The sequence below is a fragment of the Bombina bombina genome, chromosome 6, assembly GCF_027579735.1.
Source record: "Bombina bombina isolate aBomBom1 chromosome 6, aBomBom1.pri, whole genome shotgun sequence".
NCBI classification, from domain to species: domain Eukaryota; kingdom Metazoa; phylum Chordata; class Amphibia; order Anura; family Bombinatoridae; genus Bombina; species Bombina bombina.
The window spans coordinates 925,127,345-925,154,867 of record NC_069504.1 but is presented as its reverse complement, the minus strand read 5'-3'; the positions used below and the strand labels follow the sequence as shown (position 1 = coordinate 925,154,867).

Genomic DNA, 27,523 nt, shown 5'->3' with positions numbered 1-27,523 from the left:
CTAAAGAAAGCCTCCCGTATTTCAGAAGATTGTGTGTGAACTGTGGGGCCTTCCTTAATTGTGGGAATTATGTTCTTTCTTTTCCTAAATTTAATAATCTTTGCTAAATACTTAGCGGAAATGCCCTGATACCCCTGACATAATGCTCTAGTTTTCATATCCTCTCGTGCCCAAGATTCTTTCAGATATAACTCCCTCTCGTTTTTCGCTTGACTATACTTTTTCCATGTCTCTGCCTTGGGATCGCTGATATATTTACGATAGGAGTTTTTAAGTTGGTTAGCTAGCTGTATCTCTCTATACTTCCATTTGCGTTTTCTTTCGATCATATATGCTTTAATCTCCCCTCTTAGGGTCGCCTTCCCTGCTTCCCAGAAAGTTTCTATTCTGGATAAGTATGCCTTATTAAATGTATAGTACTCTTTCCATCTCTCTGTAAGCCAAATATGAAAATTCTCGTCGAATATCATATACTTAGGAAAAAAAAAGGAATTCCTATTACCCCTGTTTCTCTTCCATGTACTTTCTAGTTTTAATGTAATTATAGCATGGTCAGATATTAGTATTTCTGCTACCTGAGAAACAGGATCGCAAGAGAGCGCACTTTCCTCCACCAAAAACATGTCTATACGTGAAATTTTTTTATAACTCTTTGATTCACAGGAGAAACTACATTCATCGGGATGTTGTAATCGCCAGACATCTTTTAATTTAAGTTTTTTGGCAAATTCTCTTAACATTTTTGCCTCTCTTAAATGCTGTTTATTGCCCTTTAAATGGAACCTGTCTAACAGTGGATACATTGTAGCATTTAAATCCCCAGCCAGAATTATATTCTGACCCAGATAGGGTGTGAGTTTATTCACCATTTTGGCCCAGAAACCACTATCGAGTCCATTAGGACCATATATAGTACAGAGTGTCCAAACTATCTGTTCAATTTCTATTTGCATAATTATGAATCTCCCTGCGGGGTCTAACTCTGACCTAATGAGTTTATAGACTAAATTCTTATTGAATAGGATTGCGACACCACGTTTTCTACTATTACAGGGGATCGCAAATATCTCAGAGATCCAATTAACCTTCAATTTAGCTATTTCTGATTCACTTAAATGTAACTCTTGTAAAAAAATGATATCAGCATGATGTCGTTTAAGTAATTTAAAAATATTTTTTCTTTTAATAGGGGAGGTGATGCCTCCAACATTCCATGAAGCGAACTTCAGCATTTAATGTTTAAAAATGACTTTACTAAAATTTTTGTTTTCTAAAGTTCTACCAACTGGGGGGGGGGGTGGGTCCACGCCCGCCACAGAGATACAGGGGGGAAAGCGAGAGATAGAGAGAGGAAGAGAAAAAGAAAAAAAAAAAAAAAAGAACAAATAAATTAAGGACGGGAGGTGAAATGTATCTGTATATATATAAACGCATATCTGCTGGCCTAAATGTCTGTACGAACAAGGTCAGTCTATTTACCTTATATCCTTAGCTACCTCTATACCCTTCTCTGTACAATATCTTTCAGCTTCTGCAGCTGACTTCAGAAGGGTATTTTCACCTTCTGCATTTGTTATTATAATTTTAGCAGGATATCTTAATGTAGCTTTTACTCCTGCTTTTATCAAGCTCGAGCAAAAGGGTGCCATCAGCCTTCTTTTAGAAGAGGTTTCTACAGAAAAATCTTGGAATAAAAACACCTGCTTGGTGCCTACTTTGAAAGCCTTGATTTTCCTATACTGTCTCATTATGGTCATCTTATCCTGAAAGTCCAAATATTTTATCAGCACCATTCTTGGACGTATAGACCCATCTGCATTTTTGTTAATGTTTCCAACTCTGTGAGCCCTTTCTATTCTTATCTTATCCGAAGTTTCCTGTATCCCTAGCAGGGCGGGTAAAGTCACTGAGCCAAATAACAATAAGTCCTCCATATCCGGACTTTCAGGCAGTCCAACTATGCGGATGTTATTCCTGCGGGATCTATCCTCTAAGTCGTCAATTTTTAGTTGCATTAATTTAATCTTTCCCTCATAATTTGACCAGTTTGTTTCATATGTGCTGAATCTATCCTCCAGATCGGAGACCCTATCTTCCACCTCAGATATTCTATTAGAAAAAGCTCTAACTTCTGCTGATAGTGTAATAATCTCTTTTTTGATAGAGTCAAATTGTGGTAAGATTTGTTCAGCTAATTGATTGTTCGAAATTTGTTTTTCTGTGGTGTCTGCTGAGACTTCCATCGAACCCTCTAATGCTGTCTCTTGTGCTGCCTTATTTTTTTTGTCTCTCTTCGCTGGCATAGCTGGAGACCTTGTTTTTAGGTTAGGTATGCATTTTTCCATAAGTGTGACTATGTGTACGTATATAAGCAATTAACTTGGAACAAATCCAATTTGATTTACTTGAATGGGTCACATATACAAGTATTAATGCTAAACGTGGGGGGAGAGAGAAAAAAAAAAAAAAAAAAAAAAAAAAAAGAAAAAACTCAGAGTGTCTCTACTTGTTGTGTTAATTATCCTACATGTGATTTAAAGATCTAAAAATGTTGTACCCTTTTTTAAATTACCGGCCTACTTAAGTGCAGTGTTTAGTGACCTTTAAAAGGTTGTGTCTTGGATGTGATATAGCTTATATAGCAAAAAAAAAACAAAAAAAAAAACTGTGGCTGAAAAAAGGCGACTCCTAACTGTGCTGTTGATGCTGTGCTAATTTATAGCAGTGCTTTATATCTTGTGATGGACTATGTCCAAGAAAAAAAAAACAAAGAAAAAAACAAAAAACAAAGAGTATCTCCAATTGGTGCTAGTGTGTTTCTATAAAGTGCGTCTCTTTCCCACCTTATATTCCCCCTAAGTCAAAAATACCAATTTGCACCAAGTAATTGCTACTAAAATCAAAGCCCTCTGAAAAAGGTTATCATCTGAAAGACTGAAAATACTACAATTACCATATGGCACTATTTAGTGCTGCTATAAATCTAAAATTCTGGCCTATGACTAAAATATCTACTTTCAACAGAGCATATAAGGATAATATAATGTTTGAAATATACTAAAAATAATTAATACCCTATATTATTTCTCACAATTATTAGTTATTGCTGTCTTACTCTATACAAGAAAAGAAAACAATATTCTTTACTGTTTCCGTTAATCACTTAGGCCTAGATTTAGAGTTCGGCGGTAGCCGTCAAAACCAGCGTTAGAGGCTCCTAACGCTGGTTTTGGGCGCCCGCTGGTATTTGGAGTCAGTGATTAAAGGGTCTAACGCTCACTTTTCAGCCGCGACTTTTCCATACCGCAGATCCCCCTACGCCATTTGCGTAGCCTATCTTTTCAATGGGATCTTTCTAACGCTGGTATTTAGAGTCGTTTCTGCAGTGAGCGTTAGAGCTCTAACGACAAGATTCCAGCCGCCTGAAAATAGCAGGAGTTAAGAGCTTTCTGGCTAACGCCGGTTTATAAAGCTCTTAACTACTGTACCCTAAAGTACACTAACACCCATAAACTACCTATGTACCCCTAAACCGAGGTCCCCCCACACCGCCGCCACTCGATTAAAATTTTTAACCCCTAATCTGCCGACCGCCACCTACGTTATATTTATGTACCCCTAATCTGCTGCCCCTAACCCCGTCGACCCCTGTATTATATTTATTCACCCCTAACCTGCCCCCCACAACGTCGCCGCCAGCTACTTACAATAATTAACCCCTAATCTTCCGACCGCAAATCGCCGCCACCTACGTTATCCCTATGTACCCCTAATCTGCTGCCCCTAACACTGCCGACCCCTATATTATATTTATTAACCCCTAATCTGCCCCCCTCAACGTCGCCGACACCTGCCTACACTTATTAACCCCTATTCTGCCGAGCGGACCTGAGCGCTACTATAATAAAGTTATTAACCCCTAATCCGCCTCACTAACCCTATAATAAATAGTATTAACCCCTAATCTGCCCTCCCTAACATCGCCGACACCTACCTTCAATTATTAACCCCTAAACTTCCGATCGGAGCTCACCGCTATTCTAATAAATGGATTAACCCCTAAAGCTAAGTCTAACCCTAACACTAACACCCCCCTAAGTTAAATATAATTTTTATCTAACGAAATAAATTAACTCTTATTAAATAACTTATTCCTATTTAAAGCTAAATACTTACCTGTAAAATAAATCCTAATATAGCTACAATATAAATTATAATTATATTATAGCTATTTTAGGATTAATATTTATTTTACAGGCAACTTTGTAATTATTTTAACCAGGTACAATAGCTATTAAATAGTTAAGAACTATTTAATAGTTACCTAGTTAAAATAATAACAAATTTACCTGTAAAATAAATCCTAACCTAAGTTATAATTAAACCTAACACTACCCTATCAATAAAATAATTAAATAAACTACCTACAATTACCTACAATTAACCTAACACTACACTATCAATAAATAAATTAAACACAATTGCTACAAATAAATACAATTAAATAAACTAGCTAAAGTACAAAAAATAAAAAAGAACTAAGTTACAGAAAATAAAAAAATATTTACAAACATAAGAAAAATATTACAACAATTTTAAACTAATTACACCTACTCTAAGCCCCCTAATAAAATAACAAAGCCCCCCAAAATAAAAAATTTCCTACCCTATTCTAAATTAAAAAAGTTACAAGCTCTTTTACCTTACCAGCCCTGAACAGGGCCCTTTGCGGGGCATGCCCCAAGAATTTCAGCTCTTTTGCCTGTAAAAGAATAAATACAATACCCCCCCCCCCCCCAACATTACAACCCACCACCCACATACCCCTAATCTAACCCAAACCCCCCTTAAATAAACCTAACACTAAGCCCCTGAAGATCTTCCTACCTTGTCTTCACCATCCAGGTATCACCGATCCGTCCTGGCTCCAAGATCTTCATCCAACCCAAGCGGGGGTTGGCGATCCATAATCCGGTGCTCCAAAGTCTTCCTCCTATCCGGCAAGAAGAGGACATCCGGACCGGCAAACATCTTCTCCAAGCGGCATCTTCGATCTTCTTCCATCCGGTGCGGAGCGGGTCCATCTTGAAGCAGGCGACGCGGATCCATCCTCTTCTTCCGATGTCTCCCGACTAATGACGGTTCCTTTAAGGGACGTCATCCAAGATGGCGTCCCTCGAATTCCGATTGGCTGATAGGATTCTATCAGCCAATCGGAATTAAGGTAGGAATTTTCTGATTGGCTGATGGAATCAGCCAATCAGAATCAAGTTCAATCCGATTGGCTGATCCAATCAGCCAATCAGATTGAGCTCGCATTCTATTGGCTGTTCCGATTAGCCAATAGAATGCGAGCTCAATCTGATTGGCTGATGGGATCGGCCAATCGGATTGAACTTGATTCTGATTGGCTGATTCCATCAGCCAATCAGAAAATTCCTACCTTAATTCCGATTGGCTGATAGAATCCTATCAGCCAATCGGAATTCGAGGGACGCCATCTTGGATGACGTCCCTTAAAGGAACCGTCATTAGTCGGGAGACATCGGAAGAAGAGGATGGATCCGCGTCGCCTGCTTCAAGATGGACCCGCTCCGCACCGGATGGAAGAAGATCGAAGATGCCGCTTGGAGAAGATGTTTGCCGGTCCGGATGTCCTCTTCTTGCCGGATAGGAGGAAGACTTTGGAGCACCGGATTATGGATCGCCAACCCCCGCTTGGGTTGGATGAAGATCTTGGAGCCAGGACGGATCGGTGATACCTGGATGGTGAAGACAAGGTAGGAAGATCTTCAGGGGCTTAGTGTTAGGTTTATTTAAGGGGGGTTTGGGTAAGATTAGGGGTATGTGGGTGGTGGGTTGTAATGTTGGGGGGGGGGGTATTGTATTTATTCTTTTACAGGCAAAAGAGCTGAAATTCTTGGGGCATGCCCCGCAAAGGGCCCTGTTCAGGGCTGGTAAGGTAAAAGAGCTTGTAACTTTTTTAATTTAGAATAGGGTAGGGAATTTTTTATTTTGGGGGGCTTTGTTATTTTATTAGGGGGCTTAGAGTAGGTGTAATTAGTTTAAAATTGTTGTAATATTTTTCTTATGTTTGTAAATATTATTTTATTTTCTGTAACTTAGTTCTTTTTTATTTTTTGTACTTTAGCTAGTTTATTTAATTGTATTTATTTGTAGCAATTGTGTTTAATTTATTTATTGATAGTGTAGTGTTAGGTTAATTGTAGGTAATTGTAGGTAGTTTATTTAATTATTTTATTGATAGGGTAGTGTTAGGTTTAATTATAACTTAGGTTAGGATTTATTTTACAGGTAAATTTGTTATTATTTTAACTAGGTAACTATTAAATAGTTCTTAACTATTTAATAGCTATTGTACCTGGTTAAAATAAATACAAAGTTGCCTGTAAAATAAATATTAATCCTAAAATAGCTATAATATAATTATAATTTATATTGTAGCTATATTAGGGTTTATTTTACAGGTAAGTATTTAGCTTTAAATAGGAATAAGTTATTTAATAAGAGTTAATTTATTTCGTTAGATAAAAATTATATTTAACTTAGGGGGGTGTTAGTGTTAGGGTTAGACTTAGCTTTAGGGGTTAATCCATTTATTAGAATAGCGGTGAGCTCCGATCGGAAGTTTAGGGGTTAATAATTGAAGGTAGGTGTCGGCGATGTTAGGGAGGGCAGATTAGGGGTTAATACTATTTATGAAAGGGTTAGTGAGGCGGATTAGGGGTTAATAACTTTATTATAGTAGCGCTCAGGTCCGCTCGGCAGATTAGGGGTTAATAAGTGTAGGTAGGTGTCGGCGACGTTGTGGGGGGCAGATTAGGGGTTAATAAATATAACATAGGGGTCGGCGATGTTAGGGCAGCAGATTAGGGGTACATAGGGATAACGTAGGTGGCGGCGTTTTACGGAGCGGCAGATTAGGGGTTAAAAGTGTAATGCAGGGGTCAGCGATAGCGGGGGCGGCAGATTAGGGGTTAATAAGTGTAAGGTTAGGGGTGTTTAGACTCGGGGTACATGTTAGAGTGTTAGGTGCAGACGTAGGAAGGGTTTCCCCATAGGAAACAATGGGGCTGCGTTAGGAGCTGAACGCTGCTTTTTTGCAGGTGTTAGGTTTTTTTTCAGCTCAAACAGCCCCATTGTTTCCTATGGGAGAATCGTGCACGAGCACGTTTTTGATGCCGGCCGCGTCCGTAAGCAGCTCTGGTATCGAGAGTTGCATTTGCGGTAAAAATGCTCTACGCTCCTTTTTTGGAGCCTAACGCAGCATTTGTTTGAACTCTCGATACCAGAGTTAAATTTATGGTGCGGCCAGAAAAAAGCCCGCGGAGCGTTAACAGCCCTTTTACCGCCGAACTCCAAATCTAGGCCTTAATCTGTTGCCCACCATCGTGAACAATCACATACAAAAAATAAAAGCCAGAAAATGCTACTCCACTTTTATGTCCCTCTTGAAGTGGGTTGCTTTTAAGATAAACAAGCAACTATCAAATCAGGATCGAATAGTTTTTTATCTCTAATACATCCAAGAGGCTGTAACTGGACTCAGCGAAGTGTTGAAGTCGATATATGTATCAGATTTTTCCCAGTACAACTTTTCTTCTAAAAAAAACTATAATCATTTAAGGCATATTCAGTTGATTACCACAGTCCAACAAAGTTCATATGATATTCTACTTTCTTAACTTTACTATGAGGCTTAACTCTTTGCAACAAAAAAACTTCCAGGAATGCAGCTTGTTTACTTATGCCGTAGCACACCCTTTAAGGATTATTCCGTTGATATAAGCCACTTTTTCTGCTTCAAGGGTTTAATAACCTAGGGCACATTTGTTGAATTAGCATACAGTTAATGGGGTGAACCCCTCTATTTTCTTTTCTGTGCCCCTTTCTTTTCTTTTCCCCTTCTTTTCTCCTAGCAGGGAATTTATTCAAAGTACCGTTTATTCTCAGGCTGTACAGCACTGCCGTTAAAGTTATTTGTCTGAGATAAGCAGGAGACTTTATTTTATCTCCAATCCCTTGCTTGTTGGTTTACAGGCCAATTTAAAGTGTGCATAAAGTTATGTCCCCTTTTACAGACACTTCAAACTTAGACCGCTAATTTCTCAAGATAAATAATACTTGCGCTTCTCAAGTGAGTTTCGTTCAGTGTTCCAGTCCGCTACTCTCGGACTCCCTCTCTGCTCCACGATCTTCCCGGTTGCGGTCAGGATACCTCCCATCCGCGCCGGGTCTTGTGAGCAAGTAATCGGTCACTGTTGTCTTAGTTGGTGGTTATCCGTAAGTTTTTCGTCGCTACCAGGGCGACTGTCTCACTCTGAACTCACTCTGATCTCGCTGGGCAAGCCGCGGTCTGGTATCCGGTATGGCCTTCAAAGTACTGTGATGCGAGTCCCTTGCCGGGACCAACCGGCCTCAACTTCAGTAGGTTTAGACTTCCCCCTTTAGGTGTAGCTGTGTCTCCCCAGGCAGAGCTCTCACCTCCGGCAATAGGAGCAAATTTGGCAGGGTTTGGTAATAACAGCAGCTCTCTCTCACAGAGCTCTAGCGTGCACGTCTTTCCTCACGCTCCTCCCACAGGAAGTCTAAAAATTGGTGCCTGCACACATTTGTCTCTTGTGTATTCCTGCATATTCTTTTTATATGCATCATCTCTGAGGCTCCAGTTCCTACTGAGCATAAGCAAAAGTGCATAACATATAAATAGTATATACGTATATGCATTTTGTGATTGGCTGATGGCTGTCACATAACAGTAGGAGGTGAAATTGGGTTCACTTGAAAATTTGCTAGAAAATATTCTACTACTTATTACAAATTCAAAGTACAATGAGTGCTATTGCATTGTTGTTGTGTTGTGTATTTGCCAATTACGTATCTGGAGCTACTGCAGCCTGATGTGACAACATATGTGACCTTATTTCCCAAGAAGCTTCCCTTGAAGACATTTGGGATTTCTTGAGTTAAAATTACTCACATTAATGCGAAGAGTGTTGCTTTGTCTGTTCTGGCTGGAAGAACCTTATAGCTTAAGTCATATCCAGAGATATAGGATATAAAAGCAGACGTCTTTCCCACCGATTTCAGGGAAAGATCTTGTTTTGACTTGGACTGGATGTTATCATTGGTACAGACACTGGAGGTAAAGGAGCTTTCCTGTCACAAGACAAAAAATCAAAGGGCAATTTTAAGTCCACTTGACAATTTCACTCCTTTTGTCATTCAAAGATGCAAAATTCTTCAGTGTCTCAGAAGTCAGACACCTCCAAGTCTACATGGAAGTTAATTTTGGTCTAAGTACAAACAGACCAAAAAGGCTGCCCCTTAATCCAAATCAACAAGCAGGTGTAGTCCCCAACCCAGACTCAGTTCTGGTGGACTCAACCTTTTTCAGGAGGAAAAATCAGTTCAAGATCCTTGCGTACCAATTACAATTTCAAAGGGATTCTGCAAAGGCTTTTAGTCTTGCTCTCCTTGAAGACTCCTCTTGTTCAAAAAGTTCCTTTAAAGACCAGAGCTTACTGGGCTTCATCATATGCTCTGTAACAATGAGACTATTTCTCACAGATGCTTCCAAACTCAAATTGCAGAAAGCCTATACCCTTCTCCATAAAGCATTTTTACCTACAGTGCAGTAAAAACCTCAGGGCTCTCCATAGTTGGAAATACATACAAAAAGAGAAGCGCTCTACCAGGAATGAACAACAGTTCAGTAGCTTTTCTATGATGAGTTATCACCTAGGAACAGCCTCTTTTAGCCCAATTTTGCTTTACACAGAGAACTTTCCCAAAGTATATCGATCTGATCCTGCCAAAAAAGTCAGTCCATCCCCAAAATACCAGGCAAGTCTCCTCTGAACAAGGAACATGGCAACCTCAGACAATCGTTTCAGCCTTTTTTTGGGCCTCGTCAGTGAGACAACTGGAGTATTTTCTGAGTTTTCAGTCACAGCAGTGGCTTACATCTATGACCAAGATGATACTTGAAGTGCCTTAGTGATGAAAGAGGTAGCATAAATTCTAACTTGGGTAGAATGCCATCACTGAATGATTTTAGCAACCTTGGTATTGTGCTTAAAGGGACAGCCAACACCAAAATTGTTATTGTTTAAAAAGATAGATAATGCCTTTACTACCCATTCCCCAGCTTTGCACAACCAACATTGTTATATTAATATACTTTATAACATTTAAACCTCTAAATTTCTTCCTGGTTCTAAGCCACTACAGACAGCTTCTTATCACATGCTTTTTTATTTGCTTTTTTACAACAGGAGACTGCTTGTTCATGTGGGCTATATAGATAACATTGTGTTCACGTCTGTGAAGTTGTGCACAACACAGCACTAATTGGCTAAAATTCAAGTCAATAGATATAAATAAAAGTCATGTGATCAGGCGGCTGTCAGAAGCGGCTTAGATACAAAGTAATCACAGAGGTAAAAAATATATTAATATAACCATGTTGGGTGTGCACAACTAGGGAATGGGTAATAAAGGGATTAAAACCCTTTATTACCCATTATTGTTTAAAAATTAAAATTTTTAAACAATAATATTTTTTTGGAGTTGACTGTCCTTTTAATCTTTGGTTCAACAAGGGATTCTATTAGATGCACTAGTGATTCCCTCATCATTCAAACTCATTTACATCTTTCCTTCTTTTGTGTTACTATCCAGGATGATAGCCAAGATAAAACAGTAATGGGCTTCAGTGATTTAAATTGCTTTAGTATGCAATTCTGGTACAAATGTACTTCAGCTAGCTTTGGTATCTTCCTCTTAGGAAGGATTTTCTCTCAAGGTCCATGAAGATGTCAAATCTCTAAGGCCTAGATTTAGAGTTCGGCGGTAGCCGTCAAAACCAGCGTTAGAGGCTCCTAACGCTGGTTTTGGGCGCCCGCTGGTATTTGGAGTCAGTGATTAAAGGGTCTAACGCTCACTTTTCAGCCGCGACTTTTCCATACCGCAGATCCCCCTACGCCATTTGCGTAGCCTATCTTTTCAATGGGATCTTTCTAACGCTGGTATTTAGAGTCGTTTCTGCAGTGAGCGTTAGAGCTCTAACGACAAGATTCCAGCCGCCTGAAAATAGCAGGAGTTAAGAGCTTTCTGGCTAACGCCGGTTTATAAAGCTCTTAACTACTGTACCCTAAAGTACACTAACACCCATAAACTACCTATGTACCCCTAAACCGAGGTCCCCCCACATCGCCGCCACTCGATTAAAATTTTTAACCCCTAATCTGCCGACCGCCACCTACGTTATACTTATGTACCCCTAATCTGCTGCCCCTAACTCCGCCGACCCCTATATTATATTTATTAACCCCTAACTTGCCCCCCACAACGTCGCCGCAAGCTACTTAAAATAATTAACCCCTAATCTTCCGACCGCAAATCGCCGCCACCTACGTTATCCCTATGTACCCCTAATCTGCTGCCCTAACATCGCCGACCCCTATATTATATTTATTAACCCCTAATCTGCCCCCCTCAACGTCGCCGACACCTGCCTACACTTATTAACCCCTAATCTGCCGAGCGGACCTGAGCGCTACTATAATAAAGTTATTAACCCCTAACCCGCCTCACTAACCCTATAATAAATAGTATTAACCCCTAATCTGCCCTCCCTAACATCGCCGACACCTAACTTCAATTATTAACCCCTAATCTGCCGACCGGAGCTCACCGCTATTCTAATAAATGTATTAACCCCTAAAGCTAAGTCTAACCCTAACACTAACACCCCCCTAACTTAAATATAATTTTTATCTAACGAAATAAATTAACTCTTATTAAATAACTTATTCCTATTTAAAGCTAAATACTTACCTGTAAAATAAATCCTAATATAGCTACAATATAAATTATTATTATATTATAGCTATTTTAGGATTAATATTTATTTTACAGGCAACTTTGTAATTATTTTAACCAGGTACAATAGCTATTAAATAGTTAAGAACTATTTAATAGTTACCTAGTTAAAATAATTACAAATTTACCTGTAAAATAAATCCTAACCTAAGTTATAATTAAACCTAACACTACCCTATCAATAAAATAATTAAATAAACTACCTACAATTACCTACAATTAACCTAACACTACACTATCAATAAATTAATTAAACACAATTGCTACAAATAAATACAATTAAATAAACTATCTAAAGTACAAAAAATAAAAAAGAACTAAGTTACAGAAAATAAAAAAATATTTACAAACATAAGAAAAATATTACAACAATTTTAAACTAATTACACCTACTCTAAGCCCCCTAATAAAATAACAAAGACCCCCAAAATAAAAAATTCCCTACCCTATTCTAAAATACAAAAATTACAAGCTCTTTTACCTTACCAGCCCTGAACAGGGCCCTTTGTGGGGCATGCCCCAAGAAGTTCAGCTCTTTTGCCTGTAAAAGAAAACATACAATACCCCCCCCCCCAACATTACAACCCACCACCCACATACCCCTAATCTAACCCAAACCCCCCTTAAATAAACCTAACACTAATCCCCTGAAGATCTTCCTACCTTGTCTTCACCATACCAGGTTCACCGATCCGTCCTGGCTCCAAGATCTTCATCCAACCCAAGCGGGGGTTGGCGATCCATAATCCGGTGCTCCAAAGTCTTCCTCCTATCCGGCAAGAAGAGGACATCCGGACCGGCAAACATCTTCTCCAAGCGGCATCTTCTATGTTCTTCCATCCGATGACGACCGGCTCCATCTTGAAGACCTCCAGCGCGGATCCATCCTCTTCTTCCGACGACTAGACGACGAATGACGGTTCCTTTAAGGGACGTCATCCAAGATGGCGTCCCTCGAATTCCGATTGGCTGATAGGATTCTATCAGCCAATCGGAATTAAGGTAGGAATTTTCTGATTGGCTGATGGAATCAGCCAATCAGAATCAAGTTCAATCCGATTGGCTGATCCAATCAGCCAATCAGATTGAGCTCGCATTCTATTGGCTGTTCCGATCAGCCAATAGAATGCAAGCTCAATCTGATTGGCTGATTGGATCAGCCAATCGGATTGAACTTGATTCTGATTGGCTGATTCCATCAGCCAATCAGAATATTCCTACCTTAATTCCGATTGGCTGATAGAATCCTATCAGCCAATCGGAATTCGAGGGACGCCATCTTGGATGACGTCCCTTAAAGGAACCGTCATTCGTCGTCTAGTCGTCGGAAGAAGAGGATGGATCCGCGCTGGAGGTCTTCAAGATGGAGCCGGTCGTCATCGGATGGAAGAACATAGAAGATGCCGCTTGGAGAAGATGTTTGCCGGTCCGGATGTCCTCTTCTTGCCGGATAGGAGGAAGACTTTGGAGCACCGGATTATGGATCGCCAACCCCCGCTTGGGTTGGATGAAGATCTTGGAGCCAGGACGGATCGGTGAACCTGGTATGGTGAAGACAAGGTAGGAAGATCTTCAGGGGATTAGTGTTAGGTTTATTTAAGGGGGGTTTGGGTTAGATTAGGGGTATGTGGGTGGTGGGTTGTAATGTTGGGGGGGGGGTATTGTATGTTTTCTTTTACAGGCAAAAGAGCTGAACTTCTTGGGGCATGCCCCGCAAAGGGCCCTGTTCAGGGCTGGTAAGGTAAAAGAGCTTGTAATTTTTGTATTTTAGAATAGGGTAGGGAATTTTTTATTTTGGGGGTCTTTGTTATTTTATTAGGGGGCTTAGAGTAGGTGTAATTAGTTTAAAATTGTTGTAATATTTTTCTTATGTTTGTAAATATTTTTTTATTTTCTGTAACTTAGTTCTTTTTTATTTTTTGTACTTTAGATAGTTTATTTAATTGTATTTATTTGTAGCAATTGTGTTTAATTAATTTATTGATAGTGTAGTGTTAGGTTAATTGTAGGTAATTGTAGGTAGTTTATTTAATTATTTTATTGATAGGGTAGTGTTAGGTTTAATTATAACTTAGGTTAGGATTTATTTTACAGGTAAATTTGTAATTATTTTAACTAGGTAACTATTAAATAGTTCTTAACTATTTAATAGCTATTGTACCTGGTTAAAATAATTACAAAGTTGCCTGTAAAATAAATATTAATCCTAAAATAGCTATAATATAATTATAATTTATATTGTAGCTATATTAGGATTTATTTTACAGGTAAGTATTTAGCTTTAAATAGGAATAAGTTATTTAATAAGAGTTAATTTATTTCGTTAGATGTAAATTATATTTAAGTTAGGGGGGTGTTAGTGTTAGGGTTAGACTTAGCTTTAGGGGTTAATACATTTATTAGAATAGCGGTGAGCTCCGGTCGGCAGATTAGGGGTTAATAATTGAAGGTAGGTGTCGGCGATGTTAGGGAGGGCAGATTAGGGGTTAATACTATTTATTATAGGGTTAGTGAGGCGGATTAGGGGTTAATACATTTATTATAGTAGCGCTCAGGTCCGCTCGGCAGATTAGGGGTTAATAAGTGTAGGTAGGTGTCGGCGACGTTGTGGGGGGCAGATTAGGGGTTAATAAATATAACATAGGGGTCGGCGATGTTAGGGCAGCAGATTAGGGGTACATAGGGATAACGTAGGTTGCGGCGGTTTACGGAGCGGCAGATTAGGGGTTAAAAGTGTAATGCAGGGGTCAGCGATAGCGGGGGCGGCAGATTAGGGGTTAATAAGTGTAAGGTTAGGGGTGTTTAGACTCGGGGTACATGTTAGAGTGTTAGGTGCAGACGTAGGAAGTGTTTCCCCATAGGAAACAATGGGGCTGCGTTAGGAGCTGAACGCTGCTTTTTTGCAGGTGTTAGGTTTTTTTTCAGCTCAAACAGCCCCATTGTTTCCTATGGGAGAATCGTGCACGAGCACGTTTTTGAGGCCGGCCGCGTCCGTAAGCAACTCTGGTATCGAGAGTTGCATTTGCGGTAAAAATGCTCTACGCTCCTTTTTTGGAGCCTAACGCAGCATTTGTTTGAACTCTCGATACCAGAGTTAAATTTATGGTGCGGCCAGAAAAAAACCCGCGGAGCGTTAGCAGCCCTTTTACCGCCGAACTCTAAATCTAGGCCTAAGTTTGATGGCATGGCGCTTGAACAATGAACACCCTATTTTGCATTAAAGAGCTTATTTCAGATCAAGTGATAGACACTTTGATTTAGGCCAGAAACTTTTTCCATTCCTGGTGCATAGAATTATTTTTGGAACTCTTTAAGAATTCCTTGGATTCTTCAATTTATGCTGCACAGTCAGAATAAGGATTTATCAGCCAGTTCCCTTAAAGGCCAAATTTCATCCCTTTCAATCTTGTATTAAAAGAAGATTTCAAGTCTTCCTGACATTTAAACCTTTGTTCAAACTTTAGTCAGGATAAGCCCAATTATCAGTCCTGCTTTACCACTGTGGAACCTTAGAGGGAGAGTCTACTCCAGAATTTTTATTGTTTAAAAATATAGATAATTCTTTTATTACCCATTACCCAGTTTTGCATAACCAACACATTTATATTAATATACTTTTTACCTCTGTGATTACCTGGTATCTAAGCCTCTGCAGACTGCACCCTTATTTCAGTTTTTTTGATAGACTTGCATTTTAAGCCAATCAGTGCCCTCTCATAAGTAACTCCATGGGCGTGAGGAAAATGTTATCTATATGGCACACATGAACTAATGCCCTCTAGCGGTGATTTTTTTCAAATGCATTCAGATAAGAGGCGGCCTTCAATGGCATAGAAATTAGCATATAAGCCTACCTAGGTTTAGCTTTCAACTAGGAATACCAAGAGAACAAAGCACATTTGATGATAAAAATATAATGGAAAGTTGTTTAAAATTACATGCCCTATCTGTATCATGAAAGTTTAATTTTGACTAGACTGTCCCTTGAATTTGGTTTTGAGCATTCTTTAGGCTCAGCTGTTTGAACCTATGCATGTCTGGATATTCAACTTTTGTCCTCTTTCTCTTGGCTATTTCCTTGGCCAGAAAAGGGTCTGACATTTTGCTCTTTCTTGTTATTCTCCTTACCTTTTTTTTCAGGATAAAGCAGTAATATTCTTTCCTTCCAACGTTTTTTTTTTCTGTAAACCTCAATCAGGAAGTTGTAGTCTCATCTCTCTGTTCAGCGCCAACAAACACTAAAGAGAGAGTACTTCATAACTTGAAGGTAGTCAGGGCCTTGAAATTTTATCTTTGAGCCACTAAAGAATTCAGAAATTATTCGTTCTTGTTTATTCATTTCTCAGGTCCCCACAAGAAATAGAAAGCTACTTGCAAACACTTCTGCAGCTTGGCTTAAAGCTTTGATTCACTAGCGTACCTAGTTGACATCTCTTGGGCTTTTAGAATGAAGCTTCCATGGAACAGAATTGCAAGGCAGCTACATGGTCATCTTATATTTTTACCAATTTCTACAATTTTGGAACACTTGCCTCTTCTGAGCCTGCTTTAGGAAAGTTATGTAGGCTGCAGTGCCTGTTCTGCATTTCTCTTTGCCTTAACTTTTTTCCCGCCGTATTTCATGGTGACCTTGTGCCCTTCACAGCTTGGGTACAGAATCCCATATGTGATGGCTCATGGACTCTCACCATGTTATCACAAAAAACTAAATTTATACTTACCTGATAAATTCATTTATTTCATCATGTTGGGAGTCCATGAGAACTGCCCTTGTTTTTCCATAACATTTGGCGACAGTACCAGTTTGCATTTTTATAGCCCTTCTTTTCTTTTCCTACTTTCTTATATTCTCCTTCTTCTTTGCCAGATATATATGACTAAGGAATCATAGAAAATGCAGAGGGGTTAAAGCTCTAATATATATATATATATATATGTGTGTGTGTGTGCTTGTGTTTGTATGTGTATATATGTATGTGTGTGTATATATATATATATATTTTTTTTTAAATATATACTGTATATATAAATATATATATATATATATATATATATATATATATATATATATATATATATATATATAAAGTCTTACTGAATAACTTTATATATGTAGTGCACATATCATTTTTTATTTCTCTTTTATTTTATAATAATGGTGACACATCTGATTTGACTCTGTAAACAATGAGATAATGAGTTAGAAGAAAATATTTGGAATTTCCTATTATGCTGTGTTTCTAGTTTCATAACCAATCAAGTGCAGATATACATAATACATTTATAAAGAGACAAAAATCTGAAGTGAATGTTTGCCAATAATTCTCGAATGCACTGTTGCAACTTGAACAGGTCATCAATATATCATTACACATTGTTGCCAAGTGTTTAAACCGTTAGACTTAAACTAATGAAATGGCATACCCTCTTCTTTTCACTTGTTCCATAGTAAAATGAATTATTTGGTTCATAGGTTTTCTAGTTCGTTGTCTGACATTTTACGTGCAATCAACACTAATGAAAGCATTTACAAATACAGAATTGATTTAATGTGGATAGTCTCATTCCGCTGTACATTTTAACATTTGCAGCTAAAGGAATTAGAATATGATTTTATTTTAATAGCAAAGTAGTTTGAAATTATGAGACCGGGACTATCTAAATAGGTTAAATATCCAGCACTAGAAATGCAGAATTTTAGACTGAAAATGACCACAGACAATAAAATAGTTGAGTAGATTCTGAGTGCAGAAGGCTGTTCATCGTAATAGACAATATAATAAAAAATAATGGAACATAAAACTTTGATCTAGAACATATAATGCTACAATTAATATATGAACCTAGGCACCAGTGTCATAGCCCATTAAAACTAATGACAACCAACAAAAGTCTATTAACACTGTGACTCACCACTGCAATCTCCCCATATGCTAAATTTAACCCCAATCAGTAACACTTCACCTTTGGGATCATTTCCCCCATTGCAGCCTTAATTTTCATTATTGCATTTGCCCTTAACTCTGACATAATCTTCCCCAAACAGCCCCCCATGCAAACCTCCCATTACTAAACATTTTCATCTAAATTTAGTCCACAATATGACTCCTACATGGTATTCATACCCCCCTCCTACAAGATATTCTGCTTTATTGTTTGTTTCTCTACTTTAAAGGAAGAATATACTGTAATTATTTTCTCTTTTTTAATGTTTTTCCCAATTATCTATTTTACCTGCCAGAGTGCATTAAATTGTTTGCAATTACTCCTTTACCTTTATTTTGTATTTTGAAACAACTGATTTTACCTGCTGTATCCCTGCCTATACTAAAAATACCAGTTATAGAAAAACTAAAAGGTTTACATAAAATCATGCTCACAGGGGTGGTGACACATGGATACTAAAATTTAATTTTCCATTGTTGTCTCTATGTATTTTTTGAGTAAACAGTGAGAAATAAGATAAGGAAGATTTTGTGAAATAATTAGACTGATAAGCTAATGAGGTCTGCTCTCCCTACAAGATCAGTCCATTTCATTGGGTTGTATGTTCATTTAGCAAAAACTGCATATTCATATACAAAAATAAACCTAAAGTAACATTTTCTCATACAATTTATAGTTTGCTGCTGGTATATCAAATCATTGGAAAAACATTACGAGGAAAATAATTTCACAGTGTACTGTCCCTTTAAAATTAAAAAACCAAAACCCTTTAACTCACTATTTTTTAACTCCATTCATTTTCCAGTCTCTTACATCCAGAGCAGCAGACCCTCTTGTTTGAATAACATTTCTATGTTTTAAACTGGCTAACTGTTACAATGTTAAACATTCATGATTGGTTAATCATGTTAACCAGTCAGGATTGTGAATAGGCTGGTTAACTGTAATCTGTGCCTACACACCCTTCTGACAAGTTGATGATATGATATTTATTAATCACAACAACATGCATTTTACTTACCAGGTTTGGATAGAAGTGTGAAAAAATTACAAACAATAACATGTTATCTTTTTTAACTTTCCTGTATTATTTTAATTCGGGTTTTATACTCAGGACTGGACTTGGAATAAAAAGCAGCCCTTAAAAAAAAATTGCTAGATCATCCCTATTTTCTGCTGATTCCGTAGAATGTGCATGCATTATTTTTCTCAAGGGGATTACCAAGATACTCCTCCCCCAAAATTATCTTTAAAATTAAATTGTATTAGTTTGTGATAATAAAAAAATGCCAGACTGTTATTATATTGGTACCCTAAAACCCAATGTTCACAATGTGAAAATGATTATTGATAGTGTAAAGACACTCAAAACAGTGTGTCACTGGCCCGCACCAGCTGCTACACTCTACCGGGAAATCTCCTGGTGGCCTGGTAGCCCAATCCAGCCTTGTTTATACTAATTAAGTTTTCTAACCTTTTAAAAAGAATGGCTACAATATAGTATTCACTATTCATAGGTGAATTTCTTGACATTTTGTAGCAGTAATGCCCCCTTTCTATTTTCTGTTATTTTCACAGAGCTGTTTAAAGGGACACTGAACCCAAATTTTTTATTTCGTGATTCAAATAGAGCATGTAATTTTAAGCAACTTTCTAATTTACTCCTATTATCAAATTTTCTTCATTCTCTTGGTATCTTTATTTGAAAAGCAATAATGTAAGTTTAGATGCCGGCCCATTTTTAGTGAACACCCTGGGTTGTCCTTGCTGATTGGTGGATAAATTCATCAACCAATAAACAACTGCTGTCCAGAGATTTCCGAACCAAAAAACTTAGATGCCTTCTTTTTAAAATAAAGATAGCAAGAGAATGAAGAAAAATGTATAATAGGAGTAAATTAGAAAGTTGCTTAAAATTGCATGCTCTATCTGAATCACGAAATAAAAAAATTGGGTTTAGTGTCCCTTTAAGTAAATGTTTCAAATGAATACAAATTTATTATTACTTTTGTTCTTCAAAATACTTTTCTTTTTCTTGCGAATCACCTTTCACAAAAATAATTCTACAATTAATATCCTCCACTCACTCATTTCTAACCTATCAAAGTGAATAGCAATTTCCATACCTTTTAAATAGTTGCTCTTTTCAATGTCTTTTTATATGAAAAATGAAATGTTTATAATTACCATGAAGCATAGAAGGTTTATCGAAAACTTTATATATATATATTTTTTTAAAGATAACTTTTTCAGAGTCTTACTTTGCTAGCTTATTAGAATTCCTGTACCAATCACATCACATATTTTTCAAGAAGAAAGTAATGTGATAACAGATGAAGGTTAATGTTAGGTTAATCTTACTCTAGAACAGGGCTTTTAAAAGTCATAGATGGTGGGCCCGCCCTCTGATGAAATACAAAACAGGCCCCCCCATAATAGAGGAGGTGCGTCTCACACTTTGAAACTACTGCTCTAGAAGAAATAATAAATAAAGGTGCGCCACATAGTGTAGTATTGCAAATAAATCAAGGAAACATTTTTCAACATTAATCAATTTACGCTTTGGGTTGGCAAATATATACAAAGGTGCAAATGCTCAGGATGGCACTCACATTAGCTAACTGAATACTCCAGGGCACTGCTTTCTCAATGATGGTCCTGACTTCAGGCTGGTGACACAGCAGTAATGGAAACCTGTGGAATGCATAAACTCCCAAATTAGTGTATCAGAAATCACTTCACACCACCACCTCCAAATGAGCACGCAAGCACACAGTTTTCCATTACTGCTGTGTCACCAGCCTGAAGTCAGCATTGTGAAATCAGTGCCCTGGAGAATTCAGTTAGCTGGTGACTGTGAGTGCCAGCCTGCGCTTTAACACCTTAGTCCATAGGTGCCAAGACAAAGACAAAGTGTATGTTGATTCATGTTAGAAATGTTTTCCTTGATTTATTTGCAAAACTACACTATGTGGCACACCTTTGTTTATTATAACTTCTAGAGTTGGATTATCGTTACCTACATGACCTAAAGCGGAACTTCCTGAGCGGATTATATTCACGCTTATATCCATTTTTATGGACTTCAAATTGTATTAGACATTTTTTTTGTTTTAATTATTTTAATATTTTGTTATTTTTTTATGCATAATTTTTTTTTTTTCTTCTGGCGCCCCATAGTAGATATCTCTTGTAAATATTTTTCTATAGTTAGGTTAGTCTTAGTGGTACTTTTAAATCAACATTTTATTCCCAATTATCCCTAATTATGCATAAATAAAAACTTTGCAATTAACTTTCGTTATTTATTTTTCCATGTGTTTACTGTAATTAACTTTGAATTGTAGAGCCCCCCCCCCCCCCCAAGAGGAGTTAAAGTGCATGCTCTGGAATGCAGAACGCTGATGCTCTCACATGCTGCACAGTGTTTGGCTGATATGTGCAGGAGCACATATCTGTCCCTTATTGGCCACAAAGACAAGGAATGTGTCCTGAGTCTCAAAAACAATTTTAGCTATTTTACTTTTTAACTTATATTAAAAGTTTTCTGAGCAGACACTTTAAAATAGTTTATGTATTTTTAATTGATCATTATTCTGTGCAGTTATATCTTGGTATATTTCTGCACAATTAACACTGTTTGATTTTATTTGTTTTCCAATAAAAAGTATTTAAAATTAATTCTATCATATAAATAGTTCAGAAGAAAAATATTTATGCTAACAAGTTAATTTCCTGATTTTAATATGCTAGGATGATGAGTACACCAAAATAGGTGATTTCATTCTAGGCACTGTTTAAATGAGCATTAAATATAGTAGAAATGCATAATACAAAGCAAATGCAAAAAGTGCTTAGTCTGAATTTCAAATGAGTAGTAGATTTTTTTTTCTGACCAATTTCAAAGTTAGTTCCATTTTCCTTCCCACTGCATCATGTGACAGCCATCAACCAATCACAAAACACCTATACATATATTCTGTGAATTCTTGCGCTTGCAGCATCACCAATTTAGATGATTTGCTTTTTTGGCCGTTTAGTGAAGGTGGGACAAAGTACAGATTTTACACAATAGGAACAGATGTTTAATGGTATTTTAATTTGTCTTTAAAGATGCCTCCTCCCAGGGCAAGAAAAAAATAACTAATTAAAATTTCATAACTACACATGCATAAAAAAGTATGGGTTTCATTTGTATTTCATTCCCACAATGAAGCCAAAATATCTTTAGATTCCTTATTACTCATTATCTCAAAAGCTGTTCATCACAGTACACAATATGTTATCTAGAAATACCCAGTTTTCTTGTTAAAATGTATGGATTGAACGGTACAGTCTGCTGTGAGAGTAATAACATGAAACATGTCTATGTGTCTTGACCACTAATCCTATTCTGTTTTTGAATATGTTCTAACCAATATGCTTCCTGGGTTGTGTACTGAGCTGGAATGAGGAGGATTCTGCTGTCTTCCTCTTGTTGTACATAGACTTTTCTTTGCAAATGTTTATTGGTTGTTGATTTTGCATTTACTTTCTGTAGAAATAAATATGTGTCACTTTAACTTGTGTAGCTAAAACTTAGTCTCATTTATGTACTTATGTTTTTTCTATATCTTTGAGTAATTACTGAACATGGAAAAATGTTACTTTACCTTTTGTGCTTCTGATTATACTTTTGAGACATGATCTCCATTCATCGGTAGTGTATAAAACAGAAATGATTAAGATAAAAATAACTAAAATGAAGCATGCATTGTTTCCCAACTCAGTAATTATTTAATGTTTCAAATATAGAGCATCCTCTTTTATAGTTACATTAATAGTTATTTTTTGTTATGAAGATCTTTTATTATCTTTTGTTGCAGTCAAGCAAAACAGAAAAGTTTCACCATGTACAATCTATGATGTACGATTTGATGGAATGGCGATCTCAGCTGCTTTCTGGTACTTTGCCAAAAGATGAACTTAAAGAGCTCAAGCAGAAAGTGACCTCTAGAATCGACTATGGCAATAAGTAAGTTATATCCCTACTTCCTGAATACAGTGGTTTCAATATTTTTTTCATATTGTTTTTTTATTTATGAATTGTCTTAATGGACAATATTTTTAATAAAGCAGAAAAAGAAGGAGTTCTGAAGGTCAGCCATATTTGTTTTTAACATATGTTGGCTAAAGAGAACAATAAGTCAATTTAAGAAACTTACCCAGCTAATTTTTTTATATAAAAAAAAGTATTGATCAATTCCAAAGATAGGAATTGCTGACAGCACCTCGGGGAAAAAACAGACAAATACTGCAGGTATCAGGTAAGAAATATATGCAAGCAATATACTCACATATTCTAGCGCTTCATATCAAGCTCTAGATATAAATGCTCAGACCAGTGGAGACACCTAACGGAGACAGTGAAGTGAACTCATGCTGGATACTCATAAAACATTTATTAAAACAAATGTAGAAATCACCAGGTTTACAAAAGAACAAATCAAAGCAAGAACCCCCCTCACACAGACCGTAATAGCTTGAAAAATGTCTTAGTTGTGGTGTACAGCTCAGAAGGTCAGTCTCCGCCCATTCAGTGAAATCACATAAATTGTGTGTTGAGTTAATTGTGTGATGTCACGGTATGGGCGGAGACTGACCTTCTTAGCAGTACACCGCAACTAAGAAATTGTTCAAGCTATTACGGTCTGTTACATGTTTTTTTAATAAATGTTGTATAAGTATCCAGCCTGAGTTCACTTCACTGTCTCCGTTAGGAGTCTCCAATTGGCATTTATATCTAGAGCTTGCTATGAAGCGCTAGAATATGTGAGTATATTGTTTGCATATATTTCTTACCTGAGTATATTACAGTACTTCACCATTGCAGTATTTGTCTGTTTTTTTCTCAAGGTGCAATCCCTGGAAGCTGTCCGCAATTCCTATCTTTGGGTACTGGTCAATACAGATTTTTTTTATATCCTTAAAAGCACTAAAACATTGTTTTGGTTTTTGATTTATTAATGCTTGTGTTTTAACAGGTTACTAATTTGTTATTTATTTTTTCATAATACATCCTTATTTACTCTGTATTTTTCCTTCAGTGGTTCTTTTTTATTATAAAGTATGATTATTACTTGAGGACAGTTTCAACTTCAAAACTCAATGGACCCTTATAAACCACAATTTATAAGGACATTGAAATCAAAATTAAACTTTCATGATTCAGAAATAGCATACCATTTAAAAAAACACACAAACAAAAAACAAAACAAGTTTCTAATGTATTTATATTGCCTAATTTACTCAACCCCTTAACAACCAGTGCCGTACCCTGTACAACGCTGGTCGTTAAGCCCTTAAGGACCAGCATGGTACCCTGTACGCTGCTGCTGTCCTGGGCCTCTCTCTGCCGCAATCTTGCTAAAACTAGTGAGATTGTGCTATTTCTGACGCCACAAGAGTGGGGCAGTGCGGAAATAGGGGGGCAGAGGTACCGATGCAGAAAGGGCAACTCTGTTACCCTCACTGCATTGGGCAGCGGTGGTGCTGATCGTTGGTGGGTGGGAGGTTAAGGAGAGAAGCGGGTGGGCACATATATGCCTCTTGCCATGTGTTCACATAACTCCCAGTAGTGCATGGCAGCTTCTTCAACAAAGGTTAACAGTAGAACAAAGCAATATAGATAATAGTAGTCAACTAGAAAGTTTAACTCTTTCCCGCCTGGACTAAATTGTCTACATCGGAAATAAGTCCCGATGTAAAAAAATTTAAATCACGAAATCGTTCATGAGATCGTGTGATTTCAATGATCGACTTGCCCTCCAGCTCGTAATCCCATTTACCAAGCCACTATGGCTTCAGGACAGCCAAACAGCTAGGACGTTCCATGTCGTCGTATCGGTGCTAAAGCCCAGCACAGTTAGGACGGCATGGAAAATATAAACGGCGGGAAAGGGTTAATATTGTATGCTCTATCTGAGTCATAAAATAAAATAAAAATTTGGGTTTAATGTTCCTTTAATCCTCTTGGTAACTTTAGCTATTTAGCTCCTTTTCATGAAAGCATACCTTGGTAGATTCAGAAGAACACATGCATCTTGAGCACCCTTTTTTTAACCACTTCACTTTGTTAATCCCTTCGTTACCAGAAATTTCAGAGAAAAACTTGCACAAAATACCTGAGACTTTTTATCATTTTTGCCATCACTCAATTTAAATGGAAATAGAGCCTTTGTTTTTTTGATTTATCTATGAAAACTAAAACCCAAGGTGTTGATCTAGGCCCATTTTGGCATATTTGATTCCACTATTTGAGCTCTCAGTGATTTTCCCTCGCAACCTCAGAGGAGTTGTAGGGTATAAGAAGCAGTCTAATGACTTCTGCTTCTATATTGTGGGAAGCAGGCTCACATATGTGAACTTGCCCCGCAAGGGCTTCGGAGCAGCTCTCCTTTAATATATACCTATAACAAGTGCACATTGTTGAAAATTACTATTGTTTTATTTCATCATTTATATTATTTTTTGTAATTTCTTATTGTAAAAGGTGATTATTTCATTTTTTTGTTTGCAAATTAAAGTGAGCAGTGCTCAACCACATTTCTTTTTAATTCAGCCTGCAAATTTACTGCATTGCTTTCTGTTGTATTGTTTATCCTATACAATCTGTAGATTAAGGGACACACCATGGTAACTGTAAGGGTCTTACCAGGAGCTCCTGGGCCGGCCCCTCGGGTTTCTGCAAATGCCTAGAATAGCTTTTTTTTTCACGTGGAACGCCAAGACTCTGATCTCCCTGCTCCTGCTGCGGCTTCTCTAGGCACTCGTGACTGTGCACTGTCTAGATTTAATGGGCCATGTCCTAATAACAGGAACTCCCACCTTGAGGACTCCGGTGTGGGAGTTCCTGTAAAAGCTCACTCAGCCCATCACTTTGGGCCGAGTTATTGCCTTACCTACATTGTTTCTGACTCCAGAGACCAAACATACTTACCTGATACCTGTGTATGCTCTCCTTGCTCCTAAGATCAAGCATACTTACCTGATACTTGAGTATGCTCTCCTTGCACCTGAAACCAAGCATACTTACCTTTCACCTGCGTATGCTCGCATTGCTTCAGAGGCCAAGCATACTTACCTTGTACCTGCATATGCTCATCTCTTTCCAGAGACCAAGCATACTTACCTGATACTTGTGTATGCTCACCTTGCTCCAAAAACACAGCATACTTACCTTGTACCTGTGTATACTTATCTTGCTCCAGACACCATGCATACTTACCTGATACCTGTGTATGCTCACTTTGTTCCAGAGACCAAGCATACCTTGCACCTTATTCCTGAAGCTGTACCTATCTGGTATCCCATGACAGTCACAACAGCAGTGCCCGCTGAGTATCCTGTGCCTGCTGAGAGACCTGTGTCTACCATACCAGTGACCACCTTCTTTAAACCCGCTGAGCCTACTGCACCTATTTGGTGCCCACTGGGTATCCTGTGTCTACCATACCAGTGTAAGTCTCAAGCAGACTGTGGGCTGAAATTACCATGGACTTAATAGTTTATTAACCCTCTGCTCAAGGCTACACTTTTAAAAAAATGCCCATTTTGTTGTCACCAAGAGTGCACTGTACCCGATGCAGATACCATTTTTCTACTAGAGATTTTCCGGCTGCATTGTTTACCATAGACTATAGTGTCTGATAGGGATCCTTAATTCACGTCTACATTCTGGACTGCCTTTTGCAAAGGACAGCACATTCAGCGGGCCCTATCTACCGCTTTCCATTACCAAATAGATAGCCAAACTGAACGCATGAATCACATTCTGAAGCAAAACTTTAGATGTTATACTACCTCATTAGAAGATGATTGGGCTCACTACCTTACTGTGGCTAAATTTGTCTATAATAATCAAGTTCATAGATCTACGTCCATGTCCCCTTTCCTGTGCACCTATGGGTACCATCCAACCATGTTACCTGGCTCCCCTCTCCAAATCTCAGTTCCTGCTGCTGATCAACGTTTACAGGAGGCTCACAATACTTTCTCTATAATAAAGAAGTGATTATTGGAGGTCCAACAACAATATAAACATTATGGTGATGAGAACAGACGTCCTACTTCTGCTTATCAAGTTGGAGACAAAGTATATTTATCCACTGCTCATCTTCAACTTGCTCTTCCTTTCAAGAAATCAGGCTCTCACTTCATTGGGCCTTTTACCATTGAAAAATTATATCTGCAGTTTCAATGTCTACAGTTGCCATCTTCCTATCAAATCCATCTAATTCTTCATGTCTTCCTTCTTAAACCTGCAGTGCCAGACCCCTTTCCATCTCTTAAGCCACCTACTCCAGGGCCTGTCATGGTGGATGGATCAGAAGAATGTGAGATTGAAGAAATTATAAATGCATGACTTCACAGAGGAAGACTGGAATACTGGAAATTGGAGAGGATATGGTCCTGATGAAAGATGTTGGATACCAGCATCTGAAGTGCATGCTCCTGCACATATCAGAGACTTTAAAAGATGCATCCCAAACATTCTGTTCTCAGTCAGAGGGGCACTGTAAGGGTCTTACTGGGAGCTCCCGGGCCCACCCCTCTCAGCAAAAGCATAGAATAGCTGGGGATTTTTCATCTCAACGTCCCACTTGGAGGGACACTGAGACTCTGAACTCCC

General features: G+C 37.8%; 1 protein-coding gene across 1 annotated transcript in view; it reads left to right on the top strand.

Annotated features, from left to right (window-relative positions):
* DOCK2 (dedicator of cytokinesis 2) overlaps positions 1–27,523 on the top strand; it is a 1,640,323-nt gene that overhangs the window by 131,875 nt on the left and 1,480,925 nt on the right. Inside the window, 1 exon segment of the mRNA XM_053718563.1 lies at positions 22,719–22,867. Within this exon segment, the coding sequence (XP_053574538.1) occupies positions 22,719–22,867 (149 nt within the window).